The sequence below is a fragment of the Hakea prostrata genome, chromosome 9 (assembly GCF_041222555.1).
Source record: "Hakea prostrata isolate BN-2017 chromosome 9, UWA_Hpros_2, whole genome shotgun sequence".
Taxonomy (NCBI): domain Eukaryota; kingdom Viridiplantae; phylum Streptophyta; class Magnoliopsida; order Proteales; family Proteaceae; genus Hakea; species Hakea prostrata.
The window spans coordinates 5801780-5819484 of NC_142608.1; the positions used below are offsets into that span (position 1 = coordinate 5801780).

The 17705-nt window shown below is 36.1% G+C and overlaps 3 protein-coding genes across 3 annotated transcripts; 2 read left to right on the forward strand and 1 right to left on the reverse strand.

Moving 5' to 3' along the window:
• Positions 1–11355: 11355 nt before the first annotated feature.
• LOC149004271 (uncharacterized) lies at positions 11356–12267 on the reverse strand. The gene has a single exon (XM_089169578.1). It carries the CDS (start codon positions 12265–12267, stop codon positions 11926–11928), a length of 342 nt encoding a protein of 113 aa, XP_089025704.1. The 3' UTR covers positions 11356–11925.
• Positions 11450–11929, forward strand: LOC149004272 (hexon). Its single transcript, XM_089169577.1, has one exon. It carries the CDS (start codon positions 11450–11452, stop codon positions 11927–11929), a length of 480 nt encoding a protein of 159 aa, XP_089025703.1.
• A 3085-nt stretch (positions 12268–15352) lies between the features above and the next one.
• GDC1 (Ankyrin repeat family protein) lies at positions 15353–17684 on the forward strand. The gene is made up of 2 exons (XM_089167748.1): positions 15353–15949; positions 16676–17684. The coding sequence occupies exons 1-2, from the start codon at positions 15668–15670 to the stop codon at positions 16931–16933; spliced, it is 540 nt and encodes a 179-aa protein (XP_089023874.1). The 5' UTR covers positions 15353–15667; the 3' UTR covers positions 16934–17684.
• The last annotated feature ends 21 nt before the right edge of the window (positions 17685–17705 follow it).

Sequence of the window (17705 nt, forward strand, 5' to 3'; positions counted from 1 at the left end):
TTCTGCTACTACTCCCCTTAAAGAAAAGTAATTTTATTTGTATTTTTATTCGTTATTATATAAATTATAAATTTTCCTACCTGGCTAACAGCTAACTTTACCCGAAATATTCTCTTCCGGAATTTTTGAATCATGACACGTCACATTTTTTTAGATTAAAGGTTTGAACTCCTCGTATTCGTAATCACAGCCATTGATCCTTAGAAATGCTAGATATTGCAATCCGAAAGCCACGCTTGCAATAGCAAACATAAGTTCTATATATCCTTATTTGATTGATACTGCAAGAATTTGGACTAAGAAAAGATATTTTGATTGGTCAACGATAAGGGGTTGAAGGGACCTTCCTTGTGTCTTGTGCATTAATACATTTAGCGTGATTGTTAGTCGTCGGGTCCAGATAGAAATCTTGATCTTGACCATTGAAAATCAATGGTTGAGATCAAGATCTTAGTCAAAATCTCAACCAGATCACAATCTAACGGTCTGCTGAATAGTCCTGTGCATTTACTGAAGCAAAATGTGGGTTGAAGTTAACGACGATATTAACTATTTTAAGAGTTCAGTTAGATTATCTATTACCTTTGACAAAAAAAATTTCTTTTTACCTTGTGTGGTTTGAGTATTCTCCCCGAGAGCACTTGCTAATTTGAAACAAGCACATGTAGATGGACTTTATTCTAGCTAAGATGTCTCGACAAGGGTATGAGTGGTCATTGTTCCCTACCTGTGTCTGGTACTTTGTTTGGAGGCTTGGAGCATTGGTTCGTAAATTCATTGGAAAAGATATGGATCCCACGTTTGATGAAAGAGACAATTCTGCCACTTTAGTTGTTGTTAGGAATTCATTTTCATGATATTTTTGACTAATCCACAAACTTGTATAAATGCACTTGACTCTTGGATGGATTATAACTTATAAGGGGAACTTGTTGAAAAAATCGATTGTGATAGAATGATTTATTGATCAATGTGATCTTAAGCCCTCTATTTATAATTAAGTGAAAAGTACATTATTACATAAATACCTCTTTGGTAACAAGAAATATAAATTTAAATGAATAAAAGCTCTAATAGAGTTGGACTCCTAGTAGAACTCAACCAACACTCCCCCTCAAGTTGAGGCATAGATATTAGGCATGCCCAACTTGCCTACAATAGGAAGGAAATCTCATTCTTTTAAACCCTTAGTGAAAACATCTGCCACTTGATTTTCAGACCTCACAAAAGGCATGCAAATAAGCCCTTGTTTCAGGTTTCCTTTGACAAAAAACCTGTCAATTTTAATGTGTTTAGTTTGATCATATTGTACATGATTATTAACAATACTAATAGCAGCATTGTTGTCACAATATAGCATCATAGGGTTTGGAACTTGGACTTCAATATCTTGTAGCAAGCGTTTCAACCATAGTAGCTCACAAACTCCACAAACTATAGCTTTATATTTAGCTTTTGTACTGGATAAAGCTACCATGTTCTGTTTCTTATTTTCCAAGTAACTAGATTACTTCCAACAAAGGTGTAGTAACTTGAAATTGACTTTCTGTCTGGATTACCACTCCTAGTCAACATCAATGTATGCTTCTACTCTTAGATTATCAGTGGGTGACAAAAGTATTCATTTTCCAAGAGTTTCCTTCAAATATTGTAGTATTCTAGTAACAACTTTCATATTTGATAAATATGGATCATGCATGAATTAGTTCACTATCCCCACGGCATAAGCGATGTCTGGCCTGGTATGGGACAAGTAAATAAGCTTCCCTACTAGCTTTTGGTATCTTCCTTTTTCCATTGGTTCTCCCTTTTTTTTTTTATGTTTAACTCCAACTTCAATAGGGGTATCAACTAATAGGGGTATCAACTGCTTTATACCCCAATATTCCCACTTTTGATAATAAGTCTAGGACATACTTTCTTTGGGATAGAAATATACCCTTCTTTGATCGAGCCACCTCAATCCCTAAGAAATACTGTAACTTCCCTAGATCTTTAATCTCAAACTCTCTGCCAAGTTCTTCAACCTTTGAATTCATTCACCATCATTCCCTGTGATGACAATATTATCCATATAAACAATGAAAAGTGTAATGTTAGTACCTGACTTCTTGATAAATAGTGTATGACCAACATTGTTTTGCTTGTACCCAATAGAAGTCATTGCCTTTAGGAGGCGTCCAAACCAACATCTAGGAGACTGTTTTAACCCATAAATTGACCTCTTCAACCGTCAAACTTTCCTTACAGTATTGTCATTGGAGAAACCATGTGGGATTTCCATATAGACTTCTTCCTCTAACTCCCTATGTAAGAAGGCATTCTTTATGTTTAGTTGGTGCAAGTTCTAGTCTTTGTTCACAACTACAGACAACAGAACTCTAACAGTGATCAGTTTTACAATCAAGGGCAAAAGTCTCCTGATAATATATCCCATAGGTCTGGGTGTATGGGTAAACCCCTTTGCAACTAGTCTAGCCTTCAACTTGTTGACTGATCCATTCATGTTTTGTTTAACCCCAAACACCCATTTGCAGTCCATTGGTTTTTTTTTCTAGAGGAAGTGTAACCAGCTTTCAAGTATCATTTTTCTTCATTGCCTGCATTTTCTCTACCAAAGCTGCTTTCCATCTCTTATTAGCATGGGCTTCCAAGCAATTTTTAGTAAGAGATATAGATGATAGAGAGGATAAAAGCACGGTAAGAGTCGGACAATAAGTCATAAGAGACATATTTAGCTATGGATGCTGAGACAAGATCTGACTCCTTTTTTAACAGCAATAGGAAGATCAGAATAAGATACCTCAAGGGGAACTATAGAATATGATTCTAGAGCAGGAGACTAAAGTGGTAACCTGTCACCTTTCTCCACCTACTTTAGCCGGTTGTAATTCTTCATTTGATAAGTATGCACCTTCTTATTATGGTCAATCTTGTTTTGAAGGACCTCAATAGTGTGCCTCATAGGAGTGGTCTCCCCTTGACCAGGTTCTTCACATGGTTTTAGAAAATGGAGGAGGGGAATTAGAGTCCTCAGGTATACTGGCTGAAGTATCCTCCCGGTCAGGAAACACTTTTTGAACGCCTAAGTTGTGTTGTGGTGGTGTGATAGAAAGGTCTAGAGTTGGAAATATCACCTCTCCTCTAGGACTCTACCCCTAGAGAGGTGTATAGTATGGGTAAGACTCATTAAAAATGATATCTATGGAGACAATGGTTTTCCTGGAAGAAGGATGATAACATGTGTACCCTTTCAAAGTAGCAGAATACCCTAGAAAAATGTAGCATAAACCACGGGGAGCCAGCTTACTTTGAGGGTTGTGATTCTGGCATAACAGACACATCCAAAAACCTTTGGAGGAATAAGAAAAGAAGAGGTTCCTTGGAGAAGTTCATTAGAACATTTAAAACCAAGTATCTTATTGGGCATCTTGCATTCATAAGTGGGCAAGCGGGGAGCCCCCGGGGGGAAAAAAAAAAGGGGTAGAAAGATGCCAATTCTTCCTTTTGCAACCTCATTTTGGGCAGCAGTATCAGTAATGGCGGAGCCATGTTGGGCCGGGGGCCCCCCCCAGGATTTTTTGAAATTTTAAACTATACCTATATTTTTTGTTATTTCTCTCACTTTACATGTGAAACACCACTATTTGGCCCCCCTCCAAAAAATAAAAAAGAAGAAGGGCGAAACACTAATAATTAAATGGTTCTTCCCTAGTTTTAAGGTAAAGGTTTCTATTAACACTTCCGATCACCAAGGGGGAAGTAAAAACTTAAGATAAAGATAATGGGTACAAATGTCATTCTTAATCATTAAATCGGTTTTCACTAAATCGGTGTGCGGTGGTCGAACCATCGGTAATAAACAGGTTGGCAAATTCTAAATAAAAAACTAACTCACGATCCATGAATTTCTCCATTATATTCTCATATACACATTTTCATTCCTCGTTATTCTTTCTTGAATCTCCTCTTTTATTCCTATTTTTCTACTGCTTTTCTCACACGTCTCACAAAATGATTGGATCAAATCTAATCATAGATCATTGGATTTTTTAATCCTAAATTTTTCTCCTAAAATTTCATTTCCTATTAATGGAAATTTAAATCTCATTTAGGATTTCAGCCATCAATTTTATCATATCTAATCACAAACATTTAATTTTATTTTTGAATCCAGTTTCGATTCCTACTAATAGCAATTAAAATTTTGAGATTTTTTAAAGCTTTCTCCCACAATTTTAGCCCTTACATTATTCTAATATATTTTTTATAATTTACTTATAATTGTGGGACCCACCGTGGGTCCATCATTTGCTCACGTATATTTGCCCCCCCCAACATTCAATCCTGGCTTCGCCCCTGAGTATCAACACAACTGCTTTAGTGTATTATGCCAAAGTTGGAAAGACATCTCTGAAATTCACCATCAATATACTCTATGTCATTGTCACTGTGAAGGATCTTCACAGTGGCATTGAATTGAGTCTTAATCATATTATGAAAATCACAAAAACATTGAAAAATCTTAATTTTTTTGTTGTAAAAAGATAAATCAATGTAGAACGAGAGTGACAATCAATAAAAGTAACAAAATATCCATAGCCAGTAATAGACACACGTTAGAAAGGGCCCCACACATCAGTATGAATAAGTCCAAAAGGAATAGATTTTCTATTATGAAGAGAAGGTAAATAAGTAGAATGAGTCTGCTTCTCAAAAATGCAGGCTTCACAAAAAAATTCATCCTTGACCTAGCCTATGGTGCCATTGCTGAAGGTCTGACATTACCGAATGGGCCTGATAAGGAGATGTAGTTAGAGCATAAGTAGATCCTCCAATTGGCTCCAATATATAAAGTCCATTGTCTAGTTTACCACGTCCAATCTCCTTCCTCGTTACCAGATCCTGGAAGACACAATAAGATGGGGAAAAAATCACTTTACAATTCAAGTCATGCGTAAGACTACTTATAGAGAGCAAGTTGGTAGAGAAAGAGAGAACATGTTAAATTTTAAACAAAAAAAGTGATAGAAATGCTGAATGGTCACTTTTTCCAACAATGAAGAATATGAGCCATCAACAATTCGAACTTTATCATTTTCGGAAGTTGGAGCATAATGTGAAAAAAAGGAGGAACCTGTCATATGATCTATGGTTCCTGTTTCAATGATCCAGGGAGCAGAAATTGAAGAAACATGATAGCCTATAAAAGTTTTACCTGAAGTAGCAAGACAAGAGTTGGTATGGGTAGTGGAGGAGGCAATAGTAGAGGTTGTATCAACAGTAGAAGACCTGAGAATACGTCGCAAAGTACCTAACTCCTCCTGTGAGAAACCAACGTTTGCAGAGGGTGTTGTGGAAACTGTCTAAAAAATATTAGCTTTCGATTTTCCCCTTCTTTGTGCTCTTTTTTGCTCAAAATCAGCAGGCTTCCCATGGAGCTTCCAACAATTAGCCTTAGTATGATATGGTTTGTGACAATGCTCATACTTGAGAATCTCCTTAGCCGAATTAGATTTAGTGCTAACAAACTATAAGGCTAATTTCTCCACAATAGGAGCATGAAGCATGGCTAATCAATGGCTTTCCTCATACTGAACAAGGGCATAAGATTGTTCGAGTGTAGGAAAGAGAGAACAACTTAATGCTTGCACTCTAATCTGATCATACTCCACATTCAAACTTGTCAAGAAATCATATACCCGAATCTTATCAACGTGCTTCCAATAAGTAGTCACATCATTTGGATTAGTAAGGTGATAATCCCCATCATAATCCAACTCCTGCCAAAAAGAGCGCAACTCAGCATAATATTGGGCCACAGTTAGTTCCTTTTGGGTAGTCTCATGAACATGTGCATCATTCCCCAACTATCCATATGTTTCAGAAGTGGCCTTCTAGATTTGGGCTACAGTATCAAGTAATAGGTATCCACAAACAATATTTGGATTCATGGAGTTCAAAAGGAATGACATAATAAGAGAGTCATTCGAGATCCAATTATTATGTGAAACACCTGTGGTAGTAGGTTGGATAGTGGTGCCCGTAATGTGTCTAACAACTCCTCTTCCAGCAATAGTCAAGTAAACAGATCAAGACTAGATCAAATAATTTGTTCCATCAAATCTTACTAAAAGAGGATGAAGATTGGGATAATGTGTAAAGCGAGTGGGAGCAGTAGTACCATCGGTAGTTTCCATGTTGAAAAAATTGGTTGCAGTTCTTCAGTCGTCACCCTTCAACTAAAATGTTGCAAAATGTAATAGCCAAACCACGATTCAAAATGTGCACATAAGAAACACCATGTTTCTTTCTTTCTTTCTTCTTCTTTTTTTTTCTTTTCTTTTTGAAAAACTACAAATACGTCCCTAACAAATATGAATTTATAGTTAAGTCCCTGAAGCTATGCAATAGTACACATAAGTCCATGCAATTGTGTAAAATTGCATATAAGTCCCTGAAAACCTACAAATTTGCAATTAGGCCCCTAGAATTATGCATATGTACACATAAGTCCTTGAGAATTTATAAAATTGCAAATAGGTCCCTGAATATACTCAAATTGACCAAAATATCCCTAAAAGGATTTAAATTTGCAAACTAAACCCCTTTAACATACGATGTTTGTTTTGTGGAGGAGAAAACAAACATACGATGTTTGGGCTAATCAAATCTCAGGGAGGAGGAGAAAACCAAAGTCTGGTTTGATTAAATGTAGGAGTAGAAATCTCATGGAGGAGGAGAAAACTTGGTTGGAGTAGCGGCGGAAAAGCAGAGGAAGATGGAGGAAATAACTCACGATAGTGTATGAGCAGCAGTACTGCAGCAAGGAAAGAGCAACTGTAGTGCAACAAGGCAGGAGCAATTGTAGTGCAACAAGGCAGGAGCAACTTCTTCTCTTTTGCTTTCCTCTTTTTTCTTGTTACTGTTCTTCCCGAATCAGCTCGAGGCGGTACTGAAAAAACTGTCGGCAATGACAAGTTAAGCAGTGGTGAGGTTTGTGATGTAGCAATGACAAGCAGCGGTAAGTTTTGCGATGCAACAACAACAAGTTTAGCAACGGTAAGGTTTGCAATGCAGCAAGTAGCAACAAGTAGCGGCGGTGGTGGTTCTCTTCTTCTCTCTCTTCTCTTCTTCTTTCCGTCTTATTTTGTTCTTCCCTAATCATCTCGAGGCTCTAATACCAATTGAAAAAACCAATTGTGGTAGAATGACTCATTGATCAATGTGATCTCAAGCCCTTTATTTATAATTAAGTGAAAAATACACTATTACATAAATACCTTTAGTTGGGTAACAAGAAATAAAAATTTACATGAATAAAAACTCTAATATAGTGGAACTCCTAGTAGAACTCAACCAATAGAACTTCATCATAATGTATGCTAAATGGTATTTGAAAGGCAATTGTAGAGCTAAGGGCAAGAAAATACAAGACTATAGCAACCACAATGTGTAATTTAACCTAGTTGTCAATTTGCTAAGCAGTTTTACTGTCTATTTAAACACAAAACCTAAAAATGTTATAAAAAATGATTTAAAACTAGAATTTCTTGAAAAGTCCCTCACAAAGCCAACTCAAATTGTTGTTTTCTTCTGAAAGAGCAAGAACCACTGGTTTATAATCATTGTAAAGAAAGACCCACTGGATCCCAAGAGTCATAGCAAGTTTAATGGCATCCTGTATCACTTCCAGCTCAATTGTAGCTGCAGAATAACTGAAACTTGCAATAAATTTGACCACCAGAAAATTCCTTCTTGGAGTTCATATGATATAGCCACGGCCTCCCTTTGAAGAAAGTGCATCCCAAGCCACATCTGTGTATATATGGTGAGTATTGAAAACAAGAGTAAAATGCATAATTCTTAAGGGAAAAAAAATTTCCCTAAAAAATTCACTACCATAATGGTGACTCCAATTCTTCTGCATCTCTTGATTTGTGAAATCACAGACTTAGAACAGTATTATTATTTTTATTCATAATTTTTTTTCATACCAATCTTATTAATTAATTATCAGAAAATGATAGAGAAACATTTTTTTTTTTGGTAATTATATTTTACAAAGTGAGATGTAAACTTTAAATATCATGTTTTATAGAATGAGTCATTCTTGGTTCTTTTTTGGAAATCAAGCGATACTTTGCCTTCACGAATAAAATGAAATCTGTTTTGGGTTTCTTAGACCTCTTTGTGTTAATCCCATAGGAAATCTGGTGACATGACAATGCTTTGGAATAAATTATTTCGTCATTTCAATTTTTGTTGATATGTAAATATGTAATTGGATGAGTGTAATTTGATGGAGCTGAAATTCACAAATGCAAGGTTTTGTGGTCAAATAAACACAAGGGTAGAGACCTTGTTGTAAAGGATAAGTATCTGAATTCAAATTTACAGTGGATTTGAATTTGAATTTGAATTCAGAGACTTATCCTTTACACTTGTAATGGATAGCACAGATAAGGTCTTTGCTAGTATTGATTTATTATGCGAATATAGTGGATTCACAACATATCGGAGACCTATGCTTGGATTAGATCATCCCCCCCCCCCCCCCCCCCCTCTTTTTGTCACTTTTAAAAAGCTAAAGCAGCATTGAAACCTGAAACCCATTCAGGTTTGATGAAAAATGGGGAAAATTGCTTCATTTCAGCGCAATAAATGAGTTGAACGGTTTAGCTTGATGCAATGACTGTCAGATCAAAATCTTGGTCGAGATTTTGATCTTGACTGTTGAAAAACAAGCGTTTGAGATCGAAATCTCGACTGAGATGCATGATCCAACGATTGTAAGTCTCGCTGAACTGAAACAAGATAAAAAAAAATGGGAGGATCACTCAGAATTAGTAAACTAGGTCAAGGAAAGTTGGAGCTACTCTATATAAGGTTCTCCTATGTTTCAATTACAACTCAATGTCAAGTCGTGTGAAAATGGTTTAAATATGTGGAGCAAGAAAACCTTTAGTACTGCACAAAAAGAAATTGATAAAGCTCTTGGCAACTTGGAAAAATTGTAATCGAAAGGGATAAATCCCCACAGTCGGAAAAAGAAGAGGGGAATTCGAAAGCTTAGCTGAATGACATTTTCAAACAAGAAGTGTTGTATTATAAGCAAAAGTCTCGTATACAGTGGCTTAGAAAAGGGTATAGAAATACAAAATTCTTCCATACTTCAATTTTGAGAAGTGGACACTTCAATCGTTTAGTACATCCGAAAGATAATAAGGGGGAATGGATTTAGACGAAAAAGAACTTAAAACCTCTTTCTAGATTGGTCGCTACAAGCCTACAACTCTACAAGGTCCCATATTTGATGGAACACACCCTCCGAATTTATTTCTTGTATCCCTAGAATGATATATTTATGCAACCTTCATGGATTAGGAAATCCAGAATGTCTCTTTATAGATTGGTCGCTACAAGCCTACAACTCTACAAGGTCCCATATTTGATGGAACACACCCCTCCGAGTGGGTGTGAACCCAAGACCTCCCATTGGAAGTTTTTTTCTTTGGTACTTTAACATACCACCTTTGGCAGACTAATTAGTTTATGTACCATAGTCAACAAGATAATTTCTAAATGCTTATCATTGGCCAAGTGGCACCACCTCAACCTCGATTAAGACAAGAATAATAGAATTAATTCTAAGGAGTGGTTGAGAACTCGCTTTAACAATGGAAGGATACCTTTGGCAGACTAATTAATTTATGTACTAAGTCAACAAGATAATTTCTAAATGCTTATCATTGGCCAAGTGGCACCACCTCAACCTCAATTAAGACAAGAATAATAGAATTAATTCTAAGGAGTGTAAACATAATAATTTGTAAACCTAAGGCTTTATATATAATTTGCTTAATAGAATATTATTTTATTTATTTATTTGGTTAGATACATTTATTACGATAATAACTAAATGAAAAATTCTTAATGAAGAAAGTTAGAAGTTAATTAAAGTGGTTAGTTGCCGCCAAAAAAAATAAAATAATAAAGTAGTTATTTTAGTCAATCACAGACGTTGACTTATTCCAATCCAAGGAACACAAGAGGACGAGGCAGATCTCCCGTGATTCATGCCACTGATTTTTGTCTGATATTCCACCCTCCGGTGGTTGAGTGAGACTGTCAGAAGAGAGAGAGAGAGAGCGATAGAGAGAGAGAAGTGAGAGAGAGGAGAGAGAGAGAGGAAAATCCATTTGAAGGCAACTTGTCGTTTACATGTGGATGAGGTTATGAAGAAGTTGCAGAGACGGATGTAACTTTGAATTTTCCTCCATGGCCTCTTCTCTTCAGAATTAAATGCATTCGGTGAACCTTGTCGGTATGCTTTCCTAATCGTTCCTTTCTTACGGTTTCATCGGTTAGTATTAATTGTCTATAAACCGATCCGAAGTATTGCTGTTATGATCTTCTAATGGTGGTTAGGGTTTGTTTTTCTAGATTTCAATTTGAATTTTATAATACTGGAATATGTGTGGAATATGTTCTCCTGCTCTTCTAAGATTCATTTCTTGTTCCTTCCAGCAACCATTAACTTTCATTTTTTCCCAAGTGTTTTAGGTGGTTTGCAGGTTTTTAATTGGAAAATTCCATTTTTTTTTTTACCTTAACTAATGTTTGATTGAAGGGCTTGCTTGGACTTTTGCTTCGATAGTAATTCTTTCTCAAGAAAGGAAAGATGATTTACTCTGGGCATCTTCTTTTAATCAATTTCTGCACTTCCTTCTCTTAGTTCCCTTTTCTCTTTTTCCCCCTTTGGCTTTTCTTGGGCGGTGGAATTTTAAACAGTTACTTGTTTTATAAGAATTTTATGCTATTTTAACCTTTATTTTTCTGTCTTTTCCTTTCTCAGTGACCCAAATCGAAATTTTGGGATTGCTTGCTTGCTGAAACTTTGCTTTGGTTGATTGTCATCCTTTGTGGTTACCCAAATCCTGATTATTCCTCCCTAGACTAAATTTTCCTCATTCTAATAAATATCGTCTCTTCTTTATTCGATGGTTTCACAACAACCTGCTAATCGAGGTGCCAAAGGCCATGGAAATTTCTTGTCTGATATCCTGTTAGCATGCTTTTCTGGGTTTTATTTATTAGGTATTTGGATCTTCATTCCATGCTAAATCCTCTTCCGTTGGGGATTTTTTTTTTCTGTTGAAAGCCATGAAATCTTTTTCATATTTATAATGAATACAATTATTGGAATGCAGATGGCACTGTTTGTTCCTCATTTGGTTGTGAATATAGCAATCTGTTTTCGAGAATTATTGAGAATCAATTCCAATTAAAGTATGAGCCAATTACTTACTCTGTAGTACCCCATACTGAAGTCTACATTTCACTTTCATGGACAGATTAACTAACAGCTTCTACGGGAAAAGACATCAGAAGATAGAACTGCTTCTTCTCTGTGAAGACAGATTCCTTTGATTGAACTGGGAGGATCATGTTTCCAACACTTGATGCTATAAAGGGTGGTGGGGGCTCCATTAGAATAGGTGCCACAGGGACTATTGGTTCCTTGATGAGTAGGGAATTGGATTCTGTTAAAAAGTCACCACAGTCATCAAAATCTTCTCCAAGAAAATCACCAACTCTTTCTGTATCTGTTCCCTGTGTTTCTAGGTCTAAAAGGGTTCCTAGAGAAACTGTAGTGAATGAAGCAGGCACTTGTGGCAGCAGCAGTAACCACAGAAACCCTGGAAGTGCTCGAAAAACAAGATCAAATGTCTTCAAGAGGGCACATAGTATCCCAATGCTTGGCTCTGATGATGCTATTGTTGATAATACTCCTAACAGAAAAAAACCTGATAAGAAAGTATCTTACATTGTGGAAGTTGTTGATGTAAAATGTGGAAGGTCCAACCCAATTGCTAATCAGCTCCGGAAGCTATCTTTCTCGAAGCTCTCAGAGAGAATTGGCTAGATCTTTGGATTGTTCGTGTCGGCCTTCAGATTCTTGTGAGAGAACCTAGGAACTCCATTGGGCCGACTACTATCAGCGATCTCCACTGCAGAACAGATGCTTGGTAGAAGCTTTTTCTTTTTCTTCTTCTTCTTCTTCTTCTTTGATGCCATGATCATAAACTCAAATTCAGGTCCAGAGACATCACTGGTGGATGTGACGTTCGTAATCTGCGACTGGGGTTTCTTGGGGATTCCATTGCTGGCTAACTCAAGTCTGCTGAAGTGGTCGATCTCTTGTAGGACAAGAGATCCAACTGTACCTCGTGTACCAATCTCAACTGGAAAGGTTGCAGCCATAGTTGCAGAGAATTAATAGATGTAAGTAGAGCCTTTTAATACATCAGTTTAGATCAGAGTGGATTGGCAGAAAGCTCTGTGGGCAAATAGGATAGGTGGGTTTGGGTCCCTGTATTGGTGGAAGGATTGTTTTCGAGTTTTGGGCATGAATCTCGGGTCTCATTGAAGAGTTATTATACATAAAAGTAATTTGTGAAAGAGCCTTATCACTAGTGGACAACATGGATCATTGCATTCACTCAGGTATTGTGAATAAATTTCAGTTTACCTTGTTTTCCTCTTCTTGTTTGGTGTTCTCTTTCATCCATTTTTATTTGTCTTGGCTCTTGAGTGATGAGAAAAGGGTAGGAAGCAATTGGAGTCATGTGACATATTTAATCCTTCTAGTGGAGGTACGACCATCAAGAATTCTGGATTCTTTATTAGTGCCATATTTAGGTAATGCGTCTATGGAAGTGAGGAGAGAGAGGGGAAGAGAGTTTTTGTCTTTATTTAGCATCTCTTTTATTAAATTTGTTGCTTTATTGGCTTCATGGTGAAGAAGTGATAGCGACTGGTTCATGTACATCATGTGGTGCAGAGTTGCCAACACTGGTGCTTTTATTGTTGTCATCTCTCTTTCGTCTGTTATTGCATTTTCTGTAGAACAATGGCCAATTTGGCAGATAGGATTTTGGGCATCTATGCTTGTGGACTGTACAGGAGACTCGCATCACCATTTCTAACAAACTTCACAGACCATTAGAGAGATTTAGAGCCAGAAATAAAATAGAGGGAGAGAGATTCTGCTGTCAATAAATTGATGGGGTTAAGATTGTTTTTGATTAAGAGAGATTTTGCAACAAGAAAGTGCACTAATTAACATCTCAGTGGAAAAAGTAAACTGGGGAGAATTTATGAAGTCAATCAGATTTTAGTGACATTAAGGATCAGAAATTAATCTACTTGATAACCAGTCATAATTACCACGTGGGTTGTTCATTGAAAAATCAAATTTAGTTGATATGTCTGCATCGTCGGGTTAATTTTTAGGAACACTTTCAGTCCCACCCCTTGTCCTTTATTATTAATGTCACCCCCTTTATTTATCAGCAGACCTCATATTATTAATATTGTTAGTGTCAGTTAGTTTTATGCATCTATCTTCAATGTCATCGTTGCATCTTACATTTAGAAAAAATTATCTAAGTCTAATCTCATAATTTTGTGTATCAATCTTCAACGATCACCTTTACATCTTATATTTAAAAAAATTGTCTATGAATTTTAGTTAAGTTGCCACATCTTTAAATTATGCAGAGATAATAGCAATTCATGAAGTAAGTCAGAATGCGTTTAGTTAAAATCAATGACCCAACACATTAAGCAACATGGAATATTCCATTAGAAAAAAATGATTTCAATTATATTATATGAAAATAATGCTACATGCATAGCGCAATTAAATGGATGATACATCAAAGGAGATATAACAAAATGTATTTTACTAAAATTCTTTTTCACTCATGATCTTCAACAAAATGGTGAAATCGATCAAGTGATAATTTGACAGATTTATTTACTAAAGCATTATCTACTTCAAATTTTGAGAAGTTGGTATATGAGATTGGAGATGTGCAAACTAATATTAACTGAAGATCATAATAATCCATCATTATTTATTAAAATCATTTTATTGTGTGCAAGAATCATATATTGTATATTCTTGTAGACTTTGATATTTTCCATATTAAAGAAGATATTACTTATATTATAAACATGTAATGCACACAGTTTAATAGAGGAGTTTGATTTATCTTATCCTAATTTTCTTTCTTGTCTTTAATATATCTTTTCCATTTTATAACTATTAGTGTTTTGAGATCAATTTATGACTTGTGACTTTATGTGATTTTTCGTTTGAATAAAATTCCCAGTTTATCCAATCGAAACAAAATTTTTATTTGCAGCATTGGCTGCCCGCTACTGCCAATGGTTATGATTTAGCCACATGGTCAAAACTAAATCAAACAGTTGTAAAAGAAAGTGCAGAATATATATGTAAATAAAAAAAAAATATTTTTACATCTAAAGGTTTAAAAAGTTTCAAATTTACAAAATCAAATCCCTTAATCTACCTGATTCAATCCTCAAATTCCCAAACCTTCTTCTTCTTCTTTGGACTCGAAGATGGGTTCTCCAACCCTAGAAAACCCTAAGTTCCTGCTCTCGACAAGGCTTACTTCTTATTGTTTTGGTTGTTGTCTGCCTTCTTTTCGTCATCAAGGTTGAAGAGCGACTAGAGAGTACTCCGACCCCGGAGATCGTAGGATTTGTGCTGAGGCTTGAACACACAGGAGAATCCCTCTCCTTTGGCTAGAGAAAGACTTGCTGCGGCGGAGCTCAGGGAAGAAAGAGGAGGAAGAGGAGGGTCTATCACGCTGATTGGAGAGGCTACTACTATCGGCCGCAACAGTGGAAGAACCCTTGAAAATGGCTTTAAGAGTGGAGGCGGTGGTGGTGGTGGAAGAAGAATGATAAGGTGGCTCCTCCACTCCACCACTTCGTCGTTTGGATTGGGTAAATTTAAGTACTTGATTTTGTAAATTCAAAACTTTTAAATCTTTAGATGTAAAAATATTTTTTTATATTTACATATAGAGAAAATTGCACTGCACTCCAAAATGGAGGCCTTAAAGCACTGACACCCCACTTTATATTTAAAAAATATGAAGTCCTCAAAATTGAATTATCATTGGATATATTTGTCTAATTTATCACTGAAAAACGTCCAAATACTTTTTATTGTAAGGATTTTTTTGAATTGAAACAAAATAAACATTGATTTAACTGTTTTCAGTGCTTTAAAGCCTCCATTTTGGAGTGCCAATGCAATTATTCTTACATATATACCTTTATATTTTTTTTTACAACCGTTTGATTTAATTGTGATTACGTGGCCAAATCCTGCCGCTGCTGCAAATACAAATTCATAAGAACCCTCGCTTGCTTGTAAGTCTTGAACCACGTGGAATCCATTTTTAACAGAAAATTACAAAGATGTCCCAAGTACCCATTTCACATAGCTTTCCCTGCTTTCCCTTCAATAGAGATTTGGAGTTGGCGTTCATTTATCCCATTAAAGGTCTTAATCCTTACCTGCTAATCATAATTTTTAGACTTTCAGGTATACTTTGGGATCTCTGATCTAAATTCTCTCTGCTTGTCTATTATCTTCTGGATTTCTTTACTCTCATAAGCCAAAAAATATACATACGTTATTCGGTACTGACTGAGTGGATTGCGTTTGGGTAAGACTGGGAGAGAATTCACTTTCATTTACTGTGTGGACTGGGTGATTGGGAGAGGATTTTATTTATGTGGATAAGAAAGAGTTGAGTTGGTTCTTGTGGAAACGTTAATGGCGTCCATTCCTTGTACTATTCAGCTCATCCTTCCTGCAACGGTTAATAATTCTTCTGCTTCTTCTGGGTATTCCACCAAATTAACTTCTCAGTTCCTGGGTATTCGAAAGAAGCTAGGATGGTTCAGGGCTTCCAGAATTGCACCCAAAATCGGAACCAGTGATGGTTTTAGAGCAAAATGTTGGTTCAAGTTCGGAAAGAATGGTGTTGATGCTGAAGGTGCTGGTATTTACGGTAGCCAGTCCCGTGAAGATTTTGATCGCGATGATGTCGAACAGGTATGCTTCTCTACCTTGTTTAAATTTCTTCTTTTTATCTTTCCTTCTTAATCGCCCTCCCGAAAAGAGGGAAAAATAAATAAATAAATAAAATCTGGGTTATATGAAATTTTGGTTTCCAGGAAGAAGGTTCGTTGAAATTCAATTGTGATATAGATGTATGTGACTTCTTGTAAGAATCCTAGCAGATTACGAGTGATATTAGTTGTAGAATTTTGTTCTACTATAGAGGCTTATGTTGCTTGTGATAGAAATATTCAATTTCTTCGTCCTTCGGTGATTATTTTGGTAAGAGTTTTTCAGTGATGAATATGAAGAACACTGCTTTACATTACTTCATTGGGAATTTATCGGATATCTTTTCTACAGTAAACCTAATGTTTTACATCAATTACTTCTCCAAACCATCATCAAGTTCTGTATCTCTTTGTAAATTTGTGAATTCCTGTGATCTATAATTTGTCTAATAGTCTTTCTCTATTGGAATTCTATTTGTGGGAAATTCTAAAAAGAAATTGTAATCCTCCCATCCCTATCTATGCATCCAAAAGCATTTTCTTTTTCCTTGTTGGAACAGAGTGATTCTCAACTCATTATCTGTTGTAATCCTTGCTGCACCTCCCGTTATTCTCTTATGTTCACGAGAAGATAAAATCAAGATTGAGAGGTTGAATTCACTAGGAAAGGGCATTGCCTTGCTGTTTAATTCCTCTGTTTTATTTTCAGTATTTCAATTACATGGGGATGCTTGCAGTTGAGGGTACTTATGATAAGATGGAAGCCCTTCTAAGCCAAAACATTCACCCTGTGGACATCTTGTTGATGTTGGCTGCTTCAGAAGGGGACAAGCCTAAAATTGAGGAACTGCTAAGAGCAGGAGCTAACTACACTGTCAAAGACAGTGATGGAAGAACCGCACTCGATAGAGCAACCAGTGATGAGATCAAGCAATTAATCCTGGGTTTTTCAGTTCAGAAGACATGATTGCAGCTCTCCTTTTTGGTTTTAGAACATCCCCTTTTTACCTCTAAATTTCCCAGTTTCTTGCTTTGGGATTGTCAATTGTTTTTGCTTTTATGTCTCTTTTGATGTAATCAGATTTTGCAGAGTAAAGAACTGAAATAGCCATAGTAAGGGATATTAAGACTATTGCCTTCCAACTTGTGTGTGTTTAGAATGCCATCTTCTTTTTCTCTCTGTACTCTTCCCCAACACATTTTGAAATGATAAAGAAAACAAATATATCTAAATTTGCACTTTGATGTTTTGCAGTGTTAGAAAATATACCATTACCAGCTGATGACTGGTAAACAGAAAGAAACCATATAATTCACAGCACTAGAATCATCTTTTGGAGTACTCTTCCTCTATTCAAATGTCTTGTGTCATCCCTGGACCAATCGTTGAATGCCTTAAAGCATTTACTTTAGTCCTCTTCAAGTAGGATATCAAATAAAAAAGAAGGTTGTGGTTCAGCAGGCTTTGGCACATAACACAACAGTGCAGCTTATAACAACCCCAAGTAAGAGAAGTCAATCCATTGTCAGTGAATGCTTATAAGCATTAGCAAACAAATGAAGCTTGTAGCTTCACCACTGAGCCTGCTGTGAATGATGGTTCCTGAAGCAATTTCACAATGTACTGCTGAGTGTCAAAGACACATAGAGGCCTTACCTTTATCTAGCAACTATGTTGACCAAAAAAAAAAAAAATCTAGCAACTATGTTCTAATGTTAACCAAGTCTCACTCATATTC

Bases quoted from the DNA above. Each gene is read 5' to 3' on its own strand.
- LOC149004272 (XM_089169577.1), top strand. From the start codon at position 11,450: ATGTTTCCAACACTTGATGCTATAAAGGGTGGTGGGGGCTCCATTAGA.
- LOC149004271 (XM_089169578.1), bottom strand. From the start codon at position 12,267: ATGGCTGCAACCTTTCCAGTTGAGATTGGTACACGAGGTACAGTTGGA.
- GDC1 (XM_089167748.1), top strand. From the start codon at position 15,668: ATGGCGTCCATTCCTTGTACTATTCAGCTCATCCTTCCTGCAACGGTT. The intron at 15,950-16,675 runs GTATGCTTCTCT...TTTTATTTTCAG, and splicing joins ATCGCGATGATGTCGAACAG to TATTTCAATTACATGGGGAT.